We start from the raw sequence: 19,560 nt of genomic DNA, 5'->3' as shown, positions 1-19,560 counted from the left end.
TGGTTGCTTGGTTGGTCGGTTGGGGTTTTTGTTTGTTTCCTTCATTGTCATTTGTGTCTCCCCCCCCCTCCTTTAAAAAACATAATTAGAAGATGAAAAGGCAAAGACACTTCTTCAATTTCATTTTGTCAGCTGTAGTTAAGACTTCGGTGTGTAGATTTGAAAGCGGTCCTTTCCTTTTGCAGACAAAGGTAGCTTCGACCTCCTGGAATCTAGAACTGAACTTTCTTTAACAAGGTGTTTATAAATGTGCTTAGGAAACCCTGATCCCCACCACCACTCCCTTCCCAGGAAAGCATCACAAAGTACTTTGTGTCTTTAAGAACCTGAAGACCGGAGGCGGGACTCCGGCTCGGCGTGCCCGCTGATTGGCCAGGCTTACAGGAAGTGGGCGGTAAACGCGCCGCGTCTGTTATTGTCCGCGCTGCGCGGTTTGCGGAGCCGCTGGAGAGGCGTGCGGGCTACATCACCTCCGTGTATCCCCCCCTCTCGTGGCCGTGGGACGTGGGTGAAAAACGGGCTCCCTTCGTCCCGCGGGGCTCCGAGCAGCGGCCGCTGTCTCGCGCACCTGCCGAGCGGCTGCCAGCCGGGGGCCGCTTGGAGGGAAGGGGCTGTCAAAGCGCCTGCAGTCGCATCCCAGCCCCGAGCCCCGACCCCTCTTGAGATCTCTCTTTCCCCTGTTCTGCAGGTTCGCTTGCGGCGTCATGGCTCAGAGGGCCTTTCCGAATCCTTATGCCGATTATAACAAGTCGCTGGCCGAAAACTATTTTGATTCTACTGGGAGGGTGAGTTGAGGCTTGCCTGCATCGCCACCTACCTCTTTCCCCAGCCTAGGGGCTTCTGCCTAGATGATGGGGACTCCCATCTGTCCCCTGCCAAAGAGTTGTGATTAGATCAGACTTACATAAGTATCTAAGTCGGAGTATACTGAGGCCTAAGGATTCGGATAGAGAATAAAAATCCATTGTCAACATCACTAACAGTGGAAGAAATAACCTCAGGTAGTACGAATGTCAGTTATAAAAATTGTCTTCGAAGTTCACTCCCTAAGTGGCATTAAGGGAGATGAGGAACCTAGCTGTTTTCATAGGTGCCATGTTATTCTTTAGTGAGTGTGTGCGAGTCTGGACAGAGTAATGAGAGCAAATATGGAGAGGACGACTTTTAAAGGCATGGAAACGTATCCCAGAGGCCCAAAATAATTTGTAATTTTACCAATTTTTGAAGTCTTTAAAGCTGAGAGCGGTGAGCCAAAGATTAGAAAACCCATTCTTATGTAAGCTGGTTTTCATACCACCAGGCACTTAGAGAGGAGAGCCATGGGGGGTGGGGTAGTGGCGGTACCGGGGACTACCTGGTTTTGACAAATCCCTGAGAGAGAGAGCTGAAGAGTATGCACTCACTTTGTAGCCCAGGCTGAACTCACAATAGCCCAGGCTGGCCTTGAAATCACTATCCTCCTTCATCAGCTTCCCCAGCACTAGTAGTAAAAGTGTATGCAACCGTGCCGGTGCTCACACATTTTAAATTTTATCACTTATTTCTTTGCAATGCTATTACTGTGCAAAAAAAATAAAAAAATTAAAAAAAGGAAAAGCGCTTTTAGGTAGCTGTGAGGAGTTCACAGAATATGTCTGCCTTCTGTGGTGTCAGCTCACCCCTGAGAGCACCCTGGTTGGTGTTACAGTAGGAGGGATGGACAGTGGAGGTGCAGTGTAGAAGGGTATTAGTGTATGTTCTCCTGGGACAGAGCTCTGTGTCATTGTCTGGAGCTCCTCAGGCCTTCTTGTCATCATGTGGGCCTGTGTTCTGCCTACCTCAGCAGACCTGAAGCTAAGGCTTGAGTCAGCCCTGTCTGATCAGAGGGAGAGAAGAAGGTGTGCCGCTTTGTGCTGACTTGGCAGAGAAAGCACTTAGAGAAGCGTTCTAATGACGGAGCCTCAGTCTTAGGCTTTAGGCTACTCATAAGTAACTTTTGCACACTTTACTATTATTATTATTATCCATTTTTGTTGTTGTTGCTTCAAAAAATTAACACATATGTTTCACGTGCGTGATGTGCAGGCCCATACATGTTACAGCCATGTAGAGTCCTTTCCTGCCTTCTGCCTCGTTAAGGCGCAGTCTCTGTCATTTCTGCTGCTGTGCGGTGTACTCCAGGCTGGCTGGCCCACTCGTCTGTGCCTGACATTTTGCTGTAGGGGTGCTGGTATTAAGATGTGTGTTGCTACATGTAGCTTTTTACATGCTCTGAGACCATGTCTGGGCAGTCGTGTTTCACAGCTAATGCTTTTGCGTGCTGACACGTCTTGGCCTGGTTTCTTTGGATTTTTAAAATGCTAAACTAAAGCCCACATTGGCTGGCCTTTAACTCAAAGTAATCCTCCTGCCTCGGCCTCCTGAGTACTAGTGGTATAGGTGTAAGCCACCACCACCAGCTCTCAGAGTCATTCATTTTCTTTTCTTGTCTCACTGGGTGGCTCTAGCTGGCTAGGCTCTCACTGTGAAGTCCAGGGTGCCCGCAAACTCACCGGGCTCTATCTACCTTTACCTCCCAATGCCACCATACCCGGCCTAACTTTAATCCATTTCTAAGGGACAAAAAAAAAAAAAGACACAAATGCAAATTCTAACCCCAAATAACAGGGTAGCAGATGGTACAGCACAGTTTGGGACTCCTACAAAGAAAGTGGCATCCATTTTTAAATCCTCTTGTTGAACCTGGCTGCCTCCATGTTAAGACAAAGACACAGAAGGAGCCCGTCTGTCTCCTGGCGTCTTCCCGGCCTCCTCACACTTTCCATTTCAGGGGCGTGGTCTGCCTAAAGCAGCCAGTGTTCTCAGGCAGGGCACTTTTGTGAACAGGCGTGCCTGGCAGAGAGCGACTCCCGTCCCCAGGCTGAGGCACTCTCACTGTGGCCTCCTGATGTCAGGCCGTCCAGGACCATGCTTTACACGTGGCCTCTGTGCACAAGGTGGCTTATGGCCATGTCAGGCTACTCCTCGACTTCTGTGAGGCTTACAGACCTTTTTATATTAATATTAAAGTCCATCGTATCTTACTAAATGCATCTCAAGTCTCACTGAAGTCCTGACCTTTTATCAGAGACTGTTGAATAACAGGCAAGTGTCTGTCAGGCTGTGGATTCTTCTTGGTCCTCTGTGCTGCAGTAGCCACAGACCTCACCAGGGATGTTCCTCAGAGGCGAATCGTTGAAAATTATTAGTGTTAGGACTTTATGACGCTGCCTTCCTCCAGTCTTAAGTGCCACTTTGCATGTGTGTGCTGGAGACGTGCATGAGTGTTGGCTTAAAGAATCATGTCCGTGCTCCCTGTGTGCTGTCTCTTTTCCCCAGACAAGACTTTCTGACATGGAACTTGACAAGTAGGCCCAAGACTCTCTGTCCACCGAGTCCCAGGAATTGGCCTATTTTCTCCTCCAGAGCTCTAAGATAATAAGCATCTGCCAGCATTCCCCCTATAAGCACGTGCCAACATCCTCCTATGAGCACATGCCAGCATTCCCTCTATGAGCACATGCCAGCATTCCCCCCTATGAGCACGTGACAGTATACCCCACTTTTTAATATACTGGTTCTAGAGGTCAAACTCAAGTTTTCATGTTCTTAAAAACTGAGATTAAAGGGCCGTTGAGATGGCTCATCAGGTGAATGCACTGGCAGGCAAGCGAGAACCCAAGCAGAAGGAGAGAACTGACCCCTGACAGTTGACCTCTAACCTCTACCTAGGTACAGCCATGTATGCATGAGCAGGCCCGCACGCACAGCAGGACTCGGAATAATGGAGACAGATGGCCGGTGTGGGTTTGATACTACAGTCTTTTCATGATGAAACACCTGTCCGCAGGTGTGGTGGTCCTCAGCCCTTGTTTGAAAGCTCACTGGTCTTTTTGGAATTGCTGTCTGGAATCATAGCATGTTGCTGAAGAGTTAACACATTGACACGGGTCTTTAATACCTGCAGTCATTTAGAGTATACAGTGCTTCAGACCTCCTTCACACTTGCCTTTAAGTATCGTGTGCCCGGTGTGGCGGCAGAAGACGTGCTGCAACTGAGAGCTCTGCTGCACATCACAGGACCTCAGTTCGAGTCCCAGCACCCACAGCTGTCTGTAACTCCAGTTCCAGGGCATCAGACACCTCTGTTTTGGCCTCCCAAAGCACCAGATACACATAGTACACAGATAAATAAGCCATCAAAACACCCATACATAAAATAATAAAAACTAAATTGAAAAGAGATTTTCAAAATAATAATAATAGGATTATGACCTATGACCCTCAGCTTACCCATCCATTATGCAGGCGATTACATGGGTTTCACTATCCTCAGGGCCTCAGCCTGAGAGTACCCGTATGGCACATAGTGGGTGGCCTTTTAGAAACCATGGGGCAGATATTAACTCTCCAATTCCAGGAAGGCATCTGCAGTATAAAGAAGTGGAGTTAAACTGGGCAGTGGTAGCTCACCCCTTTATTCCCAGCACTTGGGAGGCAGAGGCAGGCCGATCTCTGAGTTCAAGGACAGCCTGGTATACAGTTCGAGTTCCCAGACTGCTAAGGATACACAAAGAAACCTTGTCTAAAATAACAGAAAGAAAATAACTTTCTTTTCTATTAAGACTAGGTCTGACTGTGTAGCCTAGGCTAGGCTCAATGTAGCTGACCTCCTGCACCAGCCTCTCAAATGTTGGAATTGGAGGTGTGTACCACTATTACCTGGCTCATGGTAACTTTTTAAAAAACAAACATGTTGTCTTAAGTAATATGAATTCTCTATGTGGTTTCTGGAAAACCTGTCAAGCTGCTTCAAGTTTTATGTGATAATATTTCCATGAGTAGAAAAATGTCATCAGAAAAGTACTATTGATCGACTGATTACTCTTCTTAAAAATACTTTTCCTTCATTCCTGCAGCTGACTCCTGAGTTTTCACATCGCTTGACCAATAAGATCCGGGAGCTCCTTCAGCAAATGGAGAGAGGCCTAAAGTCTGCAGACCCTCAGGACGGCACTGGATACACCGGCTGGGCAGGTATGGTGTGACTGACAGGCATGCACACTGCCGAGGACCAGTGCAGGACCTCCCCAGGTCTGTGACAGCCTGCGCGGCCGCCTCTGGCTGCGTCCTGGGAGAGGGCTGCTCCCCAGCCCACAGGCAAGCACACTGCAGGTATTCATGCCTGGCTTTGGGGAGTTTACTCTGAGGCAAAATTGTTTTCAGCATGATATAGCTGATTAGAAGAGTTCCTGGAACAGAGGCAAAGAAGCTTCACCTTCACAGAATAAAACACGTCTGTAAATATCTCCTTAAACACCCATCCCAATGCACTGATCTGTAAGGACACACAGTTAGTGCCAGGTCTGTAAATGAACTCCTGTGCTCTCCTTGCTGGCTGATTTTCAAGTGCTGTCTGCCAGGCTCCACTGCTGATAGCCTGGAGGGAAAGAAGGAGCCACTGCTCTGGAGGGAGGTGGGGTAGGGAGGCTGAGAGCACAGTCAGACTGCTGAGGACAGCGGTCTAGGGACACAGTGTTTCCCTCACACATGGAATAATTGGGGCTCCATTTTGAGCTTCTGGACTTTGCAGGTTCCTGAGGCCCACAGCTGAGTTGCTTAATAACTCATAAGCAGAAGCCAGAAATGTGCGTTTTACAAACACATGTGGAAGCTGATCTGTGGGCTTCCAGGGAAGGGGAATTACCATATGAGAGATTGCCTGACAGCAGGCTCTGTACTGCCCTCTGCATGTGAGAACTCACATTTCCCCCCAAGGTTGGGAAGACACGTGAGATCTCTAACATAATTGCAGAGGTAACATGAAACCAAAATTGTTTTTTGACACGTGGCTTCACTATGTAGCCCTGGCTGGCCTTGAACTCACTATATTAGTCTGGCTGTCTTTAGACTCACAGTGATCTACCTGCCTCTACTCTCCAAGTGCTGGAGCGCTGGGATTAATGGCATGTACCACCTCACCTGGCCTGAGGAAAGCTAACATTGGTCTATACTTCTTAGAGCTGAGTTTTAAGTCTGTTAATATATTTTAGAGGCTGAACATAAGAAACATTAAGAGGAGAATGAAAGGAAAGCATTTTGTGTCAAGAAGGAAGTTATCCAAGTGTCCTTTATTACCTACTGTAATTTCAGCTGTAGTCTAAGTGACACTCATTAGTGAAGAGCCTTGCTGTCTATTTAAATGAGCAGAAAACAGAACACACACCTACACAAGTGTTGCGGTATCTCTCCCGGCCAGGTTATCCACTAGAGAAGGCCCAGGCTCCTATCTCATCCTAAGACATTTGAAGTTGCCATTATTTTGTTACCTCTGACCAGAGAAAGAGGCACAGGCTGACCTGAGGCACATGGCTAGACTTAGTTCCAGAGCACATCCAAAAGGGAATCCTAAGTCCCTAAGTCACCCGTCCGCATAGGCTCATGGTGTTATAGAGAATATTGCTTGAGGCTGGAGGAGAAATGGTCTTACATTCCAATGACTGACTTGACAGTGCCAGGAAAAGATGTCTGTCAAACAGCCTGAATTGCTCATTAGTTGAGAGGCTAAAAGTCAGACTTCCTTCAGAGGGACTTTTACGCTGAGGTGAAGCACCTGGTTTACGCTTTCTGGCTGCAGTACATTTCTGGCAGTGTCTCCTTCAGCTGCCAGTGTCTTCTCCTGGAGCAGCTCACTCTCAGCGCTGGCTCTGGGAAGCAGCTCCACAGCAATTGTCTGAGGCAGACTGAGGGTGTCTTCAGTGGCTGGTACATTTCTGAGGAAACTTAAAATCTTGTAGAAAAATTTGCTAATAGCTTTTGAGGCAAGGCTCCTAATATTCTGTCTTCAAACGCTGTTAAAATGCCATTATTTCTGTATAAAATAAACTGTCTCTTCCAGCGTTCTAATACATAAAAGGCTGTCCTGAGCCTGGATTCAGTCAGAACAATGTAAAGCTCCGATTTGACTAAGATAGAATGCTGATTCAGCTGCAGGAAATCAAACTCTAGTGAGCCTTCAGTGGCCTTACAGCTTACAGACTACTGTCTAGTGATGGCTGCCGTTTGATTACCCAGCCCTGCATCCAGGAAGATCACAGTGGAATACTTGCTGCCGTGTGTCATAGCAGTGACTACCTGACAGGGGCTACCTGTGTGTGCAGTTTATGTACACCCAGGTAGCTTTCTAAAACTAATGCTTTTCTCAAAAACAACATACTATCTTTTGGCTTCGCTCAATATGAAATTTGGAATTTGTGACCTTTTACAAAGACCACCTTCTTGCTCCTTTTGCTAATTTATCTGTTAATTTAGGAAGTGCTTTTTTATTGTGGAAGACCACTTCAACACTGACATCTATTGAGCATCTGTTTTCTGTCAACAGTGAAAGCTGTTACAACTTGTCATTAGCTTACAGTGCAGCCTGTGTGAGCCAAGGCTGTGATTACAGTTAATTAGAACTTTTAAGTTGAAATCTTATTCTCTAGTAGAAATGTGGCTGATAGCCAATGCTGATTCAGGGAGAATTAGGATTCGGAATGGAATCCGATTCATCAGTTTAAGTGGTATAGTTTCTGTTTCTCTCATAGAAGAGACCTGGAGTGACAGCTGAAGGCCGACAGGGAAGCCTTGGCTGGTTCCTCTCACTGCTTCCTCGGTCTTCAGCCACTAGTTCCAACCCTCGGTCAAGATGGCTGCTAACCGCCAGCTATTATTTCAACAAGAGAAGGATGGGTCCCCTTCCCTCAGTGTTCAAGTTCCGCTCATTGTGCTTTTCCTGTTGCACAGTCACATGGTCACTGCTGTTCAGAAGGAAGGGTGACTCATGTAGTCAGTTAGCTGGAATTTTATTACTAAGAACTTTCAGGTAAAGCCTGTTAGTATCCTAGAGCTCCTATCTACAAGCAGAACATCTTAAATATGTGTAGTCCAGCCAGTTGGTCCTTATGTTTTTTTTTCCCCATCTATAAATTCTCTCTAATGTCTGTCCACTTGGGTCAAGATTTTTATAAGAATGGAGACCTTTGCTAGGGTCTTAAATATTTTTAAATCATGTAAGCAATATTTTGCCCTTTCATTTCCAAAGGAACTCAAAACAATTTTTTTTTCTTTTTGAAAACAAAGTCTTCATCTCACACATAGTGGGTTCCATTGCTACGGAGAACTATTTCAGAACACAAAACCCTGTCCTGCTCAGTGCGCCTCCCTCCAGGAAAGACTGCAGCTGATTCTGCCCATGTCCCTGCCTTCTCTAACTGAAGACCTAGTCCTCCACTTCCCACCTTTCTTGTCCTTCAAACCCGTGTTGGCTTTCATGGCCACTAAATGCCTTTGTTTGCTTGTTCTGTACACGCATTTGTCACACATCACTAGACCCCACAGTCACACTATGTGCCCTTTATGATTCTGAAGGTTTACAGCTTCAGAATGAGGCTGCCAGCATGATGCCAGGCATGTGCTGTCCACCTGCTCTGCTCACCTTGAAGAAGAAAGGGTTTAGTGAGGAGACTTAACACCGAGTGTTTAGTTCTACATGAGTACCTATTTCCAAATACATGGCTACTGTAGCTTTTTTCCATTCTCAGTGTTTCAGCTAAACCTAAGACTAATGGGGTCAAGGCACCTCTGTGTGAGATGTGCTTTGCAAGGTAACTAATGCAATTAGAAGCTTACCACCTGATTTATTATGTCTCTCACCCTAATAATTCAGTCTGATAGTTCTAGTTCAGATAAGAGTGAACTTTGAAATAACCACATTTGTACAAAATATATTATTAATAAGTGATAACATGTCCATGGTTAAACAAAACTTGAATAAATAAGGGGCTGGCAAGGTGGCTCGGAGTAGTGAGCCTGCTACCCAGGCATGAGGACTGGCGTTCCCCAGCACCCAGATAAGAACTGGGAAAGCATAGCAGCTCACCTGTAATCCCAAGCCCAGCACTCTTATAATCTTAGTGCTCAGGAGGTGACGAGGGTATCCTTAGACACTGGCTAGCTAGACTAGCCAAATCTGTGAGCTTCAGGTTTAGCAAGAGACCCTGTCTCAGCAAATAAGGTATAAATTGACCAAGGAAAACACCCAACATTAACCTGTGCCCTCCACATACATAGGTTTACATCCTTACTAACAAATGCACACTACACACAGAGACACTGTTCTGCAATAGGCCCTATCTTGACTTTTATTTTTCAGTGGAATGTGAGGATATTTTATAGAACTGAGAGTGCTAACTGTGTGCTTTCAGTTGAATCTAAATGTTTCACCTATGAGATGCCATCACTAAGCCCCTGACATTTACCCTTTTACTCTTTGATGGAGAAGCAGAATTCCATTACCCTGGGGAGAAAAGAGTAGAGGTGACAGCACTGTCCCGTTAACAGTCACTATGACATTCTTGCGACAGAAGCGAATGTGTGTGCATGGACACCGGTGACCAGTGAGGAAGGCATACACCATGCTCAGTGCTTTCCTCTAATCATTCTTCTGTGCCTCAGGACAGCGCCATGGCGTGGAGTCTAACCAGGTTTCTGTATCCATGTCACAACTGAGAAACAGAAGCAGAGCAAGGCTGAGATCTTAGGTTACACGGCCAGCAGGCGATGATGACAGGTTTCTGTCCAGCAAGCCTGGCTCGTGAGACGTGTCCTTCAAGTTTTGAGTGAGTCTGTGTGCATGTTTTTTGCTAACTACTACATTGGTGTCCGTTGTCTACGTTTTGTGAGTGGAGATTTTCTTAAGCTCTCTGATATGGATACTTGTACCGTACAGCATTTTAGAGTTGCATATGACCAATCAGTTCAGCATTTTTTGTAATTATAAAAAGAATTTGAAAAATAGAGAAATGAGCCTTAATACCAAGACAGCAGAGGGAGGGGTGGCTGCTGTCTGGCCTGGGAGGAGCTGGTTTAGCATTGGACATAAAGTAAATCCTGGAAGTTTTTTTCAGCATTTGCAGCCAGAAAACCGAACTCTGTGACATTCTTTTGGAAGAATTTGTTTTCCCATTTCCTGATCCTGTGGTTATATTCAACATAAGGAAGATTCTTCTCATAATGGCTTGGTTCGGAAAAGGGTTGTTGCGAATGTTCTCGAGTGAGTTCTCACCCGTCATGTAAGACCGTTGGCAGCTGTCAGTAAGTGATGGTTGATAGAAGCAGCCTCCGTTCTTTCTCTCGAGTCCTCCTTTACACTGTATCACGCTGTAGGGTAATGCACTGCAATGAACGTGGAGCATGTGCCAGCCGTCGGCGTTGGGTGGTTTGTCTACGGTCTCCATCCCCTCCCAGCAGACCAACAGTTTGTGCATTCAGGTTACTTAGATGCAGAAAACAACAGGAGTGGAGCCCTGCAAAGGAGTGGCCAGTTGCTGGCTCTGTGATGGGTCCAGTGATGTACAGGACACTCTAGGGCACTAGGGAACTAGTAATACCTGTCACAGGGCTGGGCTGCCTTTTGTTCCAGGGAAGACTGTAGAAAATCTTAGGTTAGCGCCCAGAGGTGAAATCACAAAAGACGAGTAAGGAGTTATTGCTATAAAGGGTTAATGGGTCTCTGTGTTAAAAGTAAGTGTTTACTAGGAAACACTGACTCTCTGACAGGTAACAGCAGAGAATTAATAAGCCTGAGGGAGGGCTGTTCTCTCTGGTGTCTTTAGACTGAGGAAAAGTGCTAGCCTCCATGTGATGTCATGTTTCCCCACTCTTACTGTGCTGACTCCTCAGAGAAATGATCAACTTAGACTTTAAAAGAGAAAAAGCCGTGTGCACAAAGGGGGCTCCAAGGGATTCGGCTCTGAAGGACGTGACCTAAGTTCCAGTAGCCAACTCAGGAAGTTAATGAGGCTGGGATTGGCATGCATGTCCTTTGCTGAAGTATTAGATAACGTTTTAAGTAAGAAGAGCTACAGTGTGATCCCTAGAGTGATATTAGCTCGGGCTCTAAACGCACGTCATTAGCGTTTCAAGATGCTATACCTCTGCTCTGCCAAACGTATATAGCTGTTAGCTGCCACATTGGTATGTGGGTCTCAGTTACTGCTGACACTAGAGTTACCTGAAAGAAATCCTCTGGCCAGTTGTCTTCTCTGTGTAATTCGATCTCTCTTTGTAAGAAGCTCCCAGCTGAACTTTACAGTGTCTAGCTGAGCCCTGAGCAGATGTCCCTCCCCTTTACCTTCCTGAGAAGCACCCATCCCTCCAAGCCAGTGCTTGGATGTAGACAGTGGGTTCCCACTGGAGAGATAACTACGTCAGGAGCTCTGTCTGCTCCCTTTCTGAGCTACATATCAAAGCACAAAACATTGATGCCATTTTACTGTAGGTTGTGTTACTAAGGCTCAAGTTTGAAACAAGTGTGGGCTTTAGGTGTCCTGTCCTGAGTGTGCTCAGGTGAAGCACAGAGAGCAGAAGGCAGTGTTTGTAAGCAAACAAGAACAAATGCTAGAAGGGGAAGTGAGGAGATGGCTCATTTGGGTAAAGGGCTTGCCAATCAAGGATGACAAGCAGAGTTCAGGTCCCTAGCACCCATGAGAACTCTGAGCTGCTGTGGCAGCTGGCTGTAATTCCAGCATTCTGATTGTGCACACAAGATCCCCAAAGCAGTCTGGGTAGCTAGACTAGTTATGGGTTCAGTTAAGAGGCCCTGACTTAATGAATAAAGTTAAGAGTAGTTAAGGAAAACTTATAGCAGCAACTTTGCAGGCACACATGTATGCATGTACACACATACACACAGAGAGTGGGGGGGGAGGTAAAGGGGGGGAGAGAAAGAGAAATGGTAGAAAGGAAATCAGATTGACCTAAGCAATGACCTTTACAGACAAGGCTGCAGCTGGACTTGGCATTGCCGTTCCAGGTAACTCCTACTGGGCAGTTGCCTGCATTACTGCTCTTTGCCATTACCTGTTTAACCTGAAAGAATTGCTTAAAACTTGGTGCAAGGGAAAAAGAATGAAAATTCAGTTGAGCTCATATCTGATAGGATTTGACTCAGTTCACCACAGCTCTAGTGTGGCGCAGTTGGAATTCAGGAATTGGTTGACAAGTTTCACCATAACTGGTAAAACTAGTAAGGAGCCAGTCTCTTAGGCTTTGGATTCTCATACCCCTTGGTCTGAACTTCTCCCCAGACTCCTCGAGATGCTTCTGTATAAGAGCATTTCTCTGTCTTCACAGATCAGGACGGGAGGAGAGATGCTGGCATGTGGGAAGAGGGGGAGTGTAGCCCCAATCCACTCTGCCCCTTTAGATGAGTGATCAGAGCTGGATTAAAGCAAGTTAATGTTCAGTGAGGTGCACTGTCTAATGGTTGAATGCGTAACCATTCAGTGTGTGCCAGGAGTGTTCCCTGGGGGCCACATCACGCAGCGATTCTACTATGAAAGCTGCTATTGTTTCTGGTTTTAGAAGAGTGTTCAGGCTTAGCGAGGGTTATGTTTGCACAGCTAGGAAGGGCAGGGACAGCCCTAGACCCCATGGTGAAGAGCCAACATCCTTTTAGCTTATTTATCAACTGCTGTGCCAGTCCAGGGAAAGGCTAACAGTGCTTCTGTATTAGACCTTCACCAAGTAGAGGGCTCTGGACACTGAGTGAGAGGAGGAACATGTGATGTTCCCTTTGCTCTTAAATCCTGGCTCCACAGCTACATGGCAGCTGTGGAAATAGCTACAAGAAAGGACGCGTGTCTGAAGGGCTCTTTGAACCGCTTTGTTTAGGGTTCTATTAAATCGAAGGTGAAGAATTGTGCCTGCTTTCTTCCCAGATTTCCTGTGAAAAGCTCTGGGGGACTTGTGCAGTGAGCAGTGCACAGTGGGCAGTATGAGCACAGCTGAGCAGATAGCACCATGGGTGCTGGCCTGAAACCTTGGATGGTTGAGCTGGGTACAGTAAGTGATCATCAGGAGGACACTGCTGCCCTAATGGCCTCGAATTCATCTATTGGTGAAACGTGTGTCCGATCACTGACACATGAGATTGAGGAACAGTTCTGCCACTAGGGTAGAAAGCTCCAACTTGATACAGAAAGGCAGGGTAATGGGTAATGGGAGTTCAGGGACTTTCACTTGTTCCCCACATCTGAAAGGAAGAAAGTGTAGTAATTGATGAGCAATAAAGCAGCCGTTTTCACTCAGGCTGCAGTTTTCCCCCACCTTCCATTAGTAATTTCGACATTCTAAACTACTGAGTGCTAATGGACACCTCTGGCAGCTCCCTAACGTCCGAATTGCCACTGTGGTCCTGCCATGAGACCCCCTGGCCTTCAGGGAGCTGGCATCCTCTGACAAAGGTACCACCACTGACTGCTTGTTGAGTAAACAGAGTACTCTCCGGCATGGCAGAGGCAGTTTGGAAGGCCCATGTGTCTAGCGATTTTATCCTCAGCGTGTACATTTGGGACAGTGAGGTCCTGATTGGTCAGGAAGAATAGAACTAATGATCCCTCAGAAATGCAAAGGCTTAGTATTAATTACTTCCCGCAGCTGGCTCTACTTCCCGCACTGCTGCGATCAGTAGCTGAGTAAGGAAATTGCAGATTTAGAAGTGTCCCTGAACACTTGCCCTCCCCAGGGCTCTAGAGAGAAACAACAGAGCAAGCCAGGGTTGGGTGCCCCTCAGAGAAGCGTTTTTGGCCTCCCAGTGTTTTCTTGTCTTTTTTCTTAAAGTAAATTAGTTGCAAACATTCAAATCCACATTTATAGGGTGAGTCTAGGCAGCCCCTGACTTCCTCAGCTCCATATGCAGAGGAACGTTGCTGTCACTGCAGCAGCCATTGGCCCAGTGTAGTTGTTGAACATTTTGAATGTGGGGGTGTGACGGAAAGTCCCTTACTGTTTAATGAACCTAAGTGTCTGAAGGTGAGAGCAGAGACTGACATCAGACACTGCGGACAAAGCTGAGAACAGCTTTCTGGAGCATTCACGTCACATGCAGGGTCCTCCCAGACCACAAAACTGTAGCAAGTCCATGTGCTTTGCTTTGTTCTAAGGAAAGGAAACTCTCCAGTCCTCTCTCTCCCACTGCTGACACACACTGGGAATCATTGCCGACTTCAGTTACCAGAACTAAGGTGTTTCCCCAAATGCTCACTGATCACATTCTCTGACTGTAGGATTCATAAATAAATACGTCTGATTACAGTCTTCCTTTTCCACTTCTTTGAGTATGCCCTTCTCTTGGGTTACACTCTCCTTTAAGACATTCACGTGTTTTAGCCATGTGTATGAGCAAAGCTGAAAATGACTACAAGCCAAACATTTCCTACCCTGCACAGCTTAACGACACCAGTTATGGGCTGGGCCGACCCCGGTAAGAAACTGTTACTGCTCACCTTAAATGTCCGTGCTAATGTTGGCCAGGGCAGTGGTGCAGTGAGTGGAGGTGCTTGTCACCAGGCCCCAACGTGATTTCCATTGCCTGGACCCACATGATATTGGCAGGAAAGAACAGATGCCCACAAGTCATCCTTCACATATGTGGCATGGCATACACACACACACACACACACACACACACACACACACACACACACAAATAAAATGTAATTTTTGAAAGAAAAAATTTTAAGACTTAAAAAATTAAGACTTTTAATACTTTTGATGAAAACATCAAAATGTATCTGGGTTCATGAAAAGAAGGCTTTTATATTTTTAAATAAAAAAGGTAAATGAAGCTTATTTTCCAATTAAATATAATCAGAACTTAAATAATATTTAAACATTTTCTTGCATGGTACAGGTTAGCAGATAGAAAAAAGAAGCATACCTGTCTTTGTAACCCTTGCTTAGCAAACAGGGTGAAAGCTCAGGTGTAAACCAAGAGTACACTTAGTCACAGATGGCGGTGTCTTACCTTAAAGAAGCTGTGTTCTCTGATAGATTGAAATGCTGACAGACGCAGCTCTGAGCATCACTGCTGAGCCCCTGGCCAGCTGTGTTCTTAGCACGAGCATTTTCCTCCTGACGTTAAGCGTCCTTTAAAGACCAGCAGCATATTTACAGATGTGTGTCTCCGTGGGCATAGCAGTAGTCTGCCCTTGAGAACCTGGTGGTTACCTGTGCTGTCTGCTGGTGGTGCCCTCAGAGCTGTGGACCTGAGACATTGAGGAGCCATCATGGCATCTGCTTGTCAGCCATCCCCCACCACGCCCTGCTGGTTTTACCGCAGGCAGGTTCATTCTCACGGTGGAGTGGTCCTCTGTTGCCCTGTGTCTCACTCCTGTTGCATCCTCCTAACTATCCTTGAGCACCCGCTATTCCAACCCTGACAGGACAGCTAAAGTGATTAAAAAAAAAAAAAATACCATCATGCCGTTGTCTGCTCAGAATGATACATTTCAACCAAAGCCACCACCATCGACTGACAACCTGAGTGAGCTGCTGCTGCTACCCCTCTAGCTTTGGAAAGAGCTTTCTTCCCCAGGACTGGTCTTAACCGCATGGGGTGGTATTCTTAGATAGCAGTGGCTTGTATTAGTAGACAGCCTAGAGTCTGGCGAGGCTGCATAGTAGCTCTCAGGTACTAGACCACCATCTCCTAGCAACACCTGCATCCTAGAATGCACAGTCCCAGTCACTGTGTCAGCCATGCCATCACTTCTGCATCCCAGACAGGAGAAGGTGGGAGGAGGTTGCATACTCTGTGAAAGCCTAGCCAGAAGCCATCCCCTGCTGTAGATTCAGTCTGCCCTGAAATCTAGGTCATCATTTAAGGGAAAATGGGTGTACATCTAGAGAACTTTAATGTCTCTGTTACAAAAGGTAAATTTCCAAATGGGAATATTTTTTTAAAAACTGTCTGAAATGGAAAGAATTGACAAAGAATATGTAGGCTTTCTCTTAGAAATTTGGAGGCAGGGAGTCAGACAAGTAGATGACATCATTGAAGGTGGCTGCCTCTAGGAGGCAGGAATGGGCAGAGGAAGGAGGCCAGTTTGTGTGCACAGCCTTACAGTGCTTTATGATTCCCAGTGTCCAGCCCAGGCCAGGCCTGACGGCTTATCAGCAGGACCGCAGGCTGCATCTTGGTTTCCACCTTGTCGGCCATCTTTGATATCTGTGCAAAGAGGAAGGTATGTGTGCAGTATCAGTGTTGGGTGCTCTGTGCAGGAAGAAGCCACACACTCAAGGAACAGACTGTCTAATCGAAAGATGACACCAGGGCTCAGAACAGGGGAAGAGGGAAATGGAAGCTGGGGCTGTGGACTCCAGACATAGGAAGCGCTGTGCTCATCAGAAAGAACCAACCAGAAGATCCTGCAGTTTTCATGAGGAGTGTGTGGGGTCTTATAACTGTGAGGCACAATAGGTTTTGTTTGTTAACTGCTTAAGACAAAAGAAATTGTTGATCATGAGAGACAGGAGTCCAAAAGGGAAACCATCTCTGGGCTTGTACTTAATCACATTCTGTTTTCCCAGATACAAATTGTGTCATTATCTGGCTTTGGTGCTAACATCACTTAATTAGGGGGTTGCAGCGGCAGTGGGAATAGGAGGGAAGTGGAAGGGCAGCAGTTTAAGTGGATTACCGGCAGGTGTGTGATGTGGGTGGCGATGAAGCCCATTAGGGAGGTAATTCTGGGAGAAGCTCTTGATGTTGATCATTTGTGAAAAGGAGGGTTTTCTTCCCCGCCACGTGCATGGTTCCGTACACTTGTCTACAAACCCTTCGAATCCTTACATCTGCTCATCAACTTCTGGAATTACTAACACCACGCTGCTTTGAAAGAGCAGACAAGGTTATTAACTTCTGCAGGAAATGAAAACTTGGCCTTAATATACATGTGAAATTGAATTGTCTGTAACACAAAGCTTTAGAGATTACCCATGCAAAATGAGAAAAGTATCTGAATCTAAAATTGTCCTCAGTACAGTGAGAAGTAATTCTGCAGACTGCATTTTTACTGCATTGAAATCCATGAAGAGATTGGCTCTATTAATTTAGATTTAAACATAGGCTCTGTGTCTCCTAAAAATGGTAAATGAGATGGAAAATGTGCTTTACAGGAAAAAGTGTTTCTGGAAATGCTTTAGGCAGACAGACTTCTTCTCCACATCTCTGACTGCTTCTCACTGAGCTGGCTTCAGAGGGAGAGCTCTGTCCTCTGTGAGAGGCATTTGTATTAAGGATTTGCACACACTGCCTCAGTTACTCCACAGGTAAGGGGATGTCCCTGACAGGGAGCCAGAGTCTAGGACTCAGCAACACAAACGCCTCTCACATACAAGCAAGTTTACCTTTTGCTGAAAGAGAAGTTAGCTTTTCATTCCTTACTCTGAATTGCTTGATGTTGCAAAGATGTTTCTTGTTCGTTATTAATTGACAGAACAGCCATTGACCAAAACACATTAATTACAGCCAGTACATCTATGTGTTTCTGTCTTGGATAAGTCTTCAAAAGTCTTTACTACTTAACAGAATTTGAACAGTGAGTAGTAATACAAGGAAAAGTAAGATTCATTCTGCCTCATTCGTAGAGCTGAGGCTAGAAGGAAAGTCACCGGTACTTACAATGATGTCACACAGCTCATAAACCTCAACCCAGATAAGCAGATAAGGCACCCGAGTGACAGGCTGAGTTGCCTGTCCTCTCCCATCTCTGTGTCCTTTCTGCTTGCATTCCAGGCATTGCTGTGCTTTACCTTCATCTCCACAATGTGTTTGGGGACCCGGCCTATCTGCAGATGGCGCACAGCTATGTAAAGCACAGCCTCAACTGTTTGAGCAGGCGGTCCATCACCTTCCTGTGTGGGGACGCGGGCCCCCTGGCTGTGGCTGCTGTGCTGTACCACAAGATGAACAGCGGGAAGCAGGCAGAGGATTGCATCACACGGTAACCATGTTTGCTTATGAGGATTGTTGCCTAGACAGCCTTAGGATTCTGCATTTGTTACCAAAAGAATGTCCAACTGAGTTTGCTTTTCTCTCAGCAGGTAAATCGTCCCCCTGCTTTTGGTCAGTTCTCCTGTTCCTCTTACAGTTAAGGAATAGCCTAGTAATCCTTATCTTAGTATACAATAGAAGACACTGGGCATGGTCAAATATCAATTCCCTGGGATCAAAGCCTTGATCATGGCATGAATAATTCATGGTGCTTCCCAGAATCCACATTTGGAAAGGAAGTGGCTCTCCTTGCAAACCAAGGACCAAAAACTAATCTGAGACTGCCGTTCTAGATTATGGGGACGCACCTGTCATCCCACTTTGTAAACTGTGAACGCTCTTTTGTTCTCGGAAGGCGTTGGTCGGGCCTGCAGCCCTAGAGAGGGCTCATTCACAGAGTCCTTACTGAGATCTGTGTCATTTGCATTTCTAACATGGTTGCCCCAGAGTCTCCTGTGATTTTTATATTCTCATTCTTCTTCCCTATAATTGCTGGTAAACTGCATAGTTATCAGTTTGGTTAGTTGAGGATTCGTTCATTAATATATATTGTCCTTTCATACCCATGGGTTTCCACACTCAGCAAGCAGTGACGTGAGAGTGTTGGGCAGACAGTTTGTGTCATTCCCCAAACAGCATGCCTGTTTACAGAGCACTTCAGGATAATCTGCTGCAAAGCAATGGGAAGACATTTATGGGTTGCATATTAATCTCTCACCTTAGATGATGATGCGATTGTCGGTATATTTTAGTATTTTGGGGGTGCTAGAACCTTTCTAACAGGTACCGAACAGTCATTCTGGTCTGTGTGTAGTTCATCAGTAGGCTCTTTGTACTGTTCAAGTTGTGCTTACGCTCCAGAGAAGGAATTAGTCATTCTGTTCATCCCAGTGCTGCTTGGTGGATGTATAACTTGCGTATGCATGCACACACAGAAGTTCACCATTCTCTCCAAATTTTGTCCCGTACAGTGGTACTTTCTCATTATAACCATTTTTTTCCTACTGGAAATTATAACCACAGAAGGAAAGTGAAAGACCCTTTTGCTCTACCTATAACATTTTATGAATCAATATAATAAATCATTTTCTGCATTGACATTTTAATACATAATTGTACCTATATCTATCAAGCCACAAATTATATAGTCCAACTTCAAACAAAAAGCCATATTATCTAGTGTGTATAGAAAAAAAACTTTGGCCAAGAATTGTTTAATATAAAACTACACAAGATTTCTGCATGCTGGTTAGTCCTCATCATGCTGGAAGGTGCTGCTGTAGGAGGAGGGACATTACAGTCAGCTATGAACCCTGTAGTGTGTACTACTGACCTACTGACCGCTAGTGCAGTACAGGCACGACTCTAACAGGGGTAACCAACTCTTTTCTTACTGAGTTGAGGTCCACTCACCAGGAGGGATTTAATGTCTGGTTCTACAAACCTGGGCAGAAGCCCACGCTGAAGTGGTCATATGCCCTGCTGGGGAAGGAACTGCTGTTGTTTTGCTGAAAGGACTTAATGCACCTGTCAAATTATCACCTCATTATTATGTTGATGCCTATTGTCAGTTTTAGTCAGAAAAGCTGCTTTCTGCCCTGGATGGCAGCTAATATAGAGGTTCATAACTGATCTAAGCATTGAAAATAAGTTCCTGTTAAGAA

The 19,560-nt window shown here is 45.8% G+C and overlaps 1 protein-coding gene across 3 annotated transcripts in view; it reads left to right on the top strand.

The window, feature by feature from the left end:
• Positions 1-411: 411 nt before the first annotated feature.
• Lancl1 (LanC like glutathione S-transferase 1) overlaps positions 412-19,560 on the top strand; it is a 33,596-nt gene continuing 14,447 nt past the window's right edge. The window contains exons 1-4 of one of the 3 annotated variants that reach the window (XM_087564408.1): positions 412-476; positions 689-785; positions 4,938-5,055; positions 17,639-17,846. In XM_087564408.1, the coding sequence (XP_087420534.1) occupies positions 705-785; positions 4,938-5,055; positions 17,639-17,846 (407 nt within the window). In that variant the 5' untranslated portion in view covers positions 412-476; positions 689-704. 3 annotated transcript variants of the gene reach the window in all.

This window comes from Rattus norvegicus, chromosome 9 (genome assembly GCF_021556685.1).
Source record: "Rattus norvegicus strain SHRSP/BbbUtx chromosome 9, alternate assembly SHRSP_T2T, whole genome shotgun sequence".
NCBI classification, from domain to species: domain Eukaryota; kingdom Metazoa; phylum Chordata; class Mammalia; order Rodentia; family Muridae; genus Rattus; species Rattus norvegicus.
Note: the sequence above shows the minus strand (reverse complement) of the source record. Positions and strands in the feature narration are given on the sequence as shown.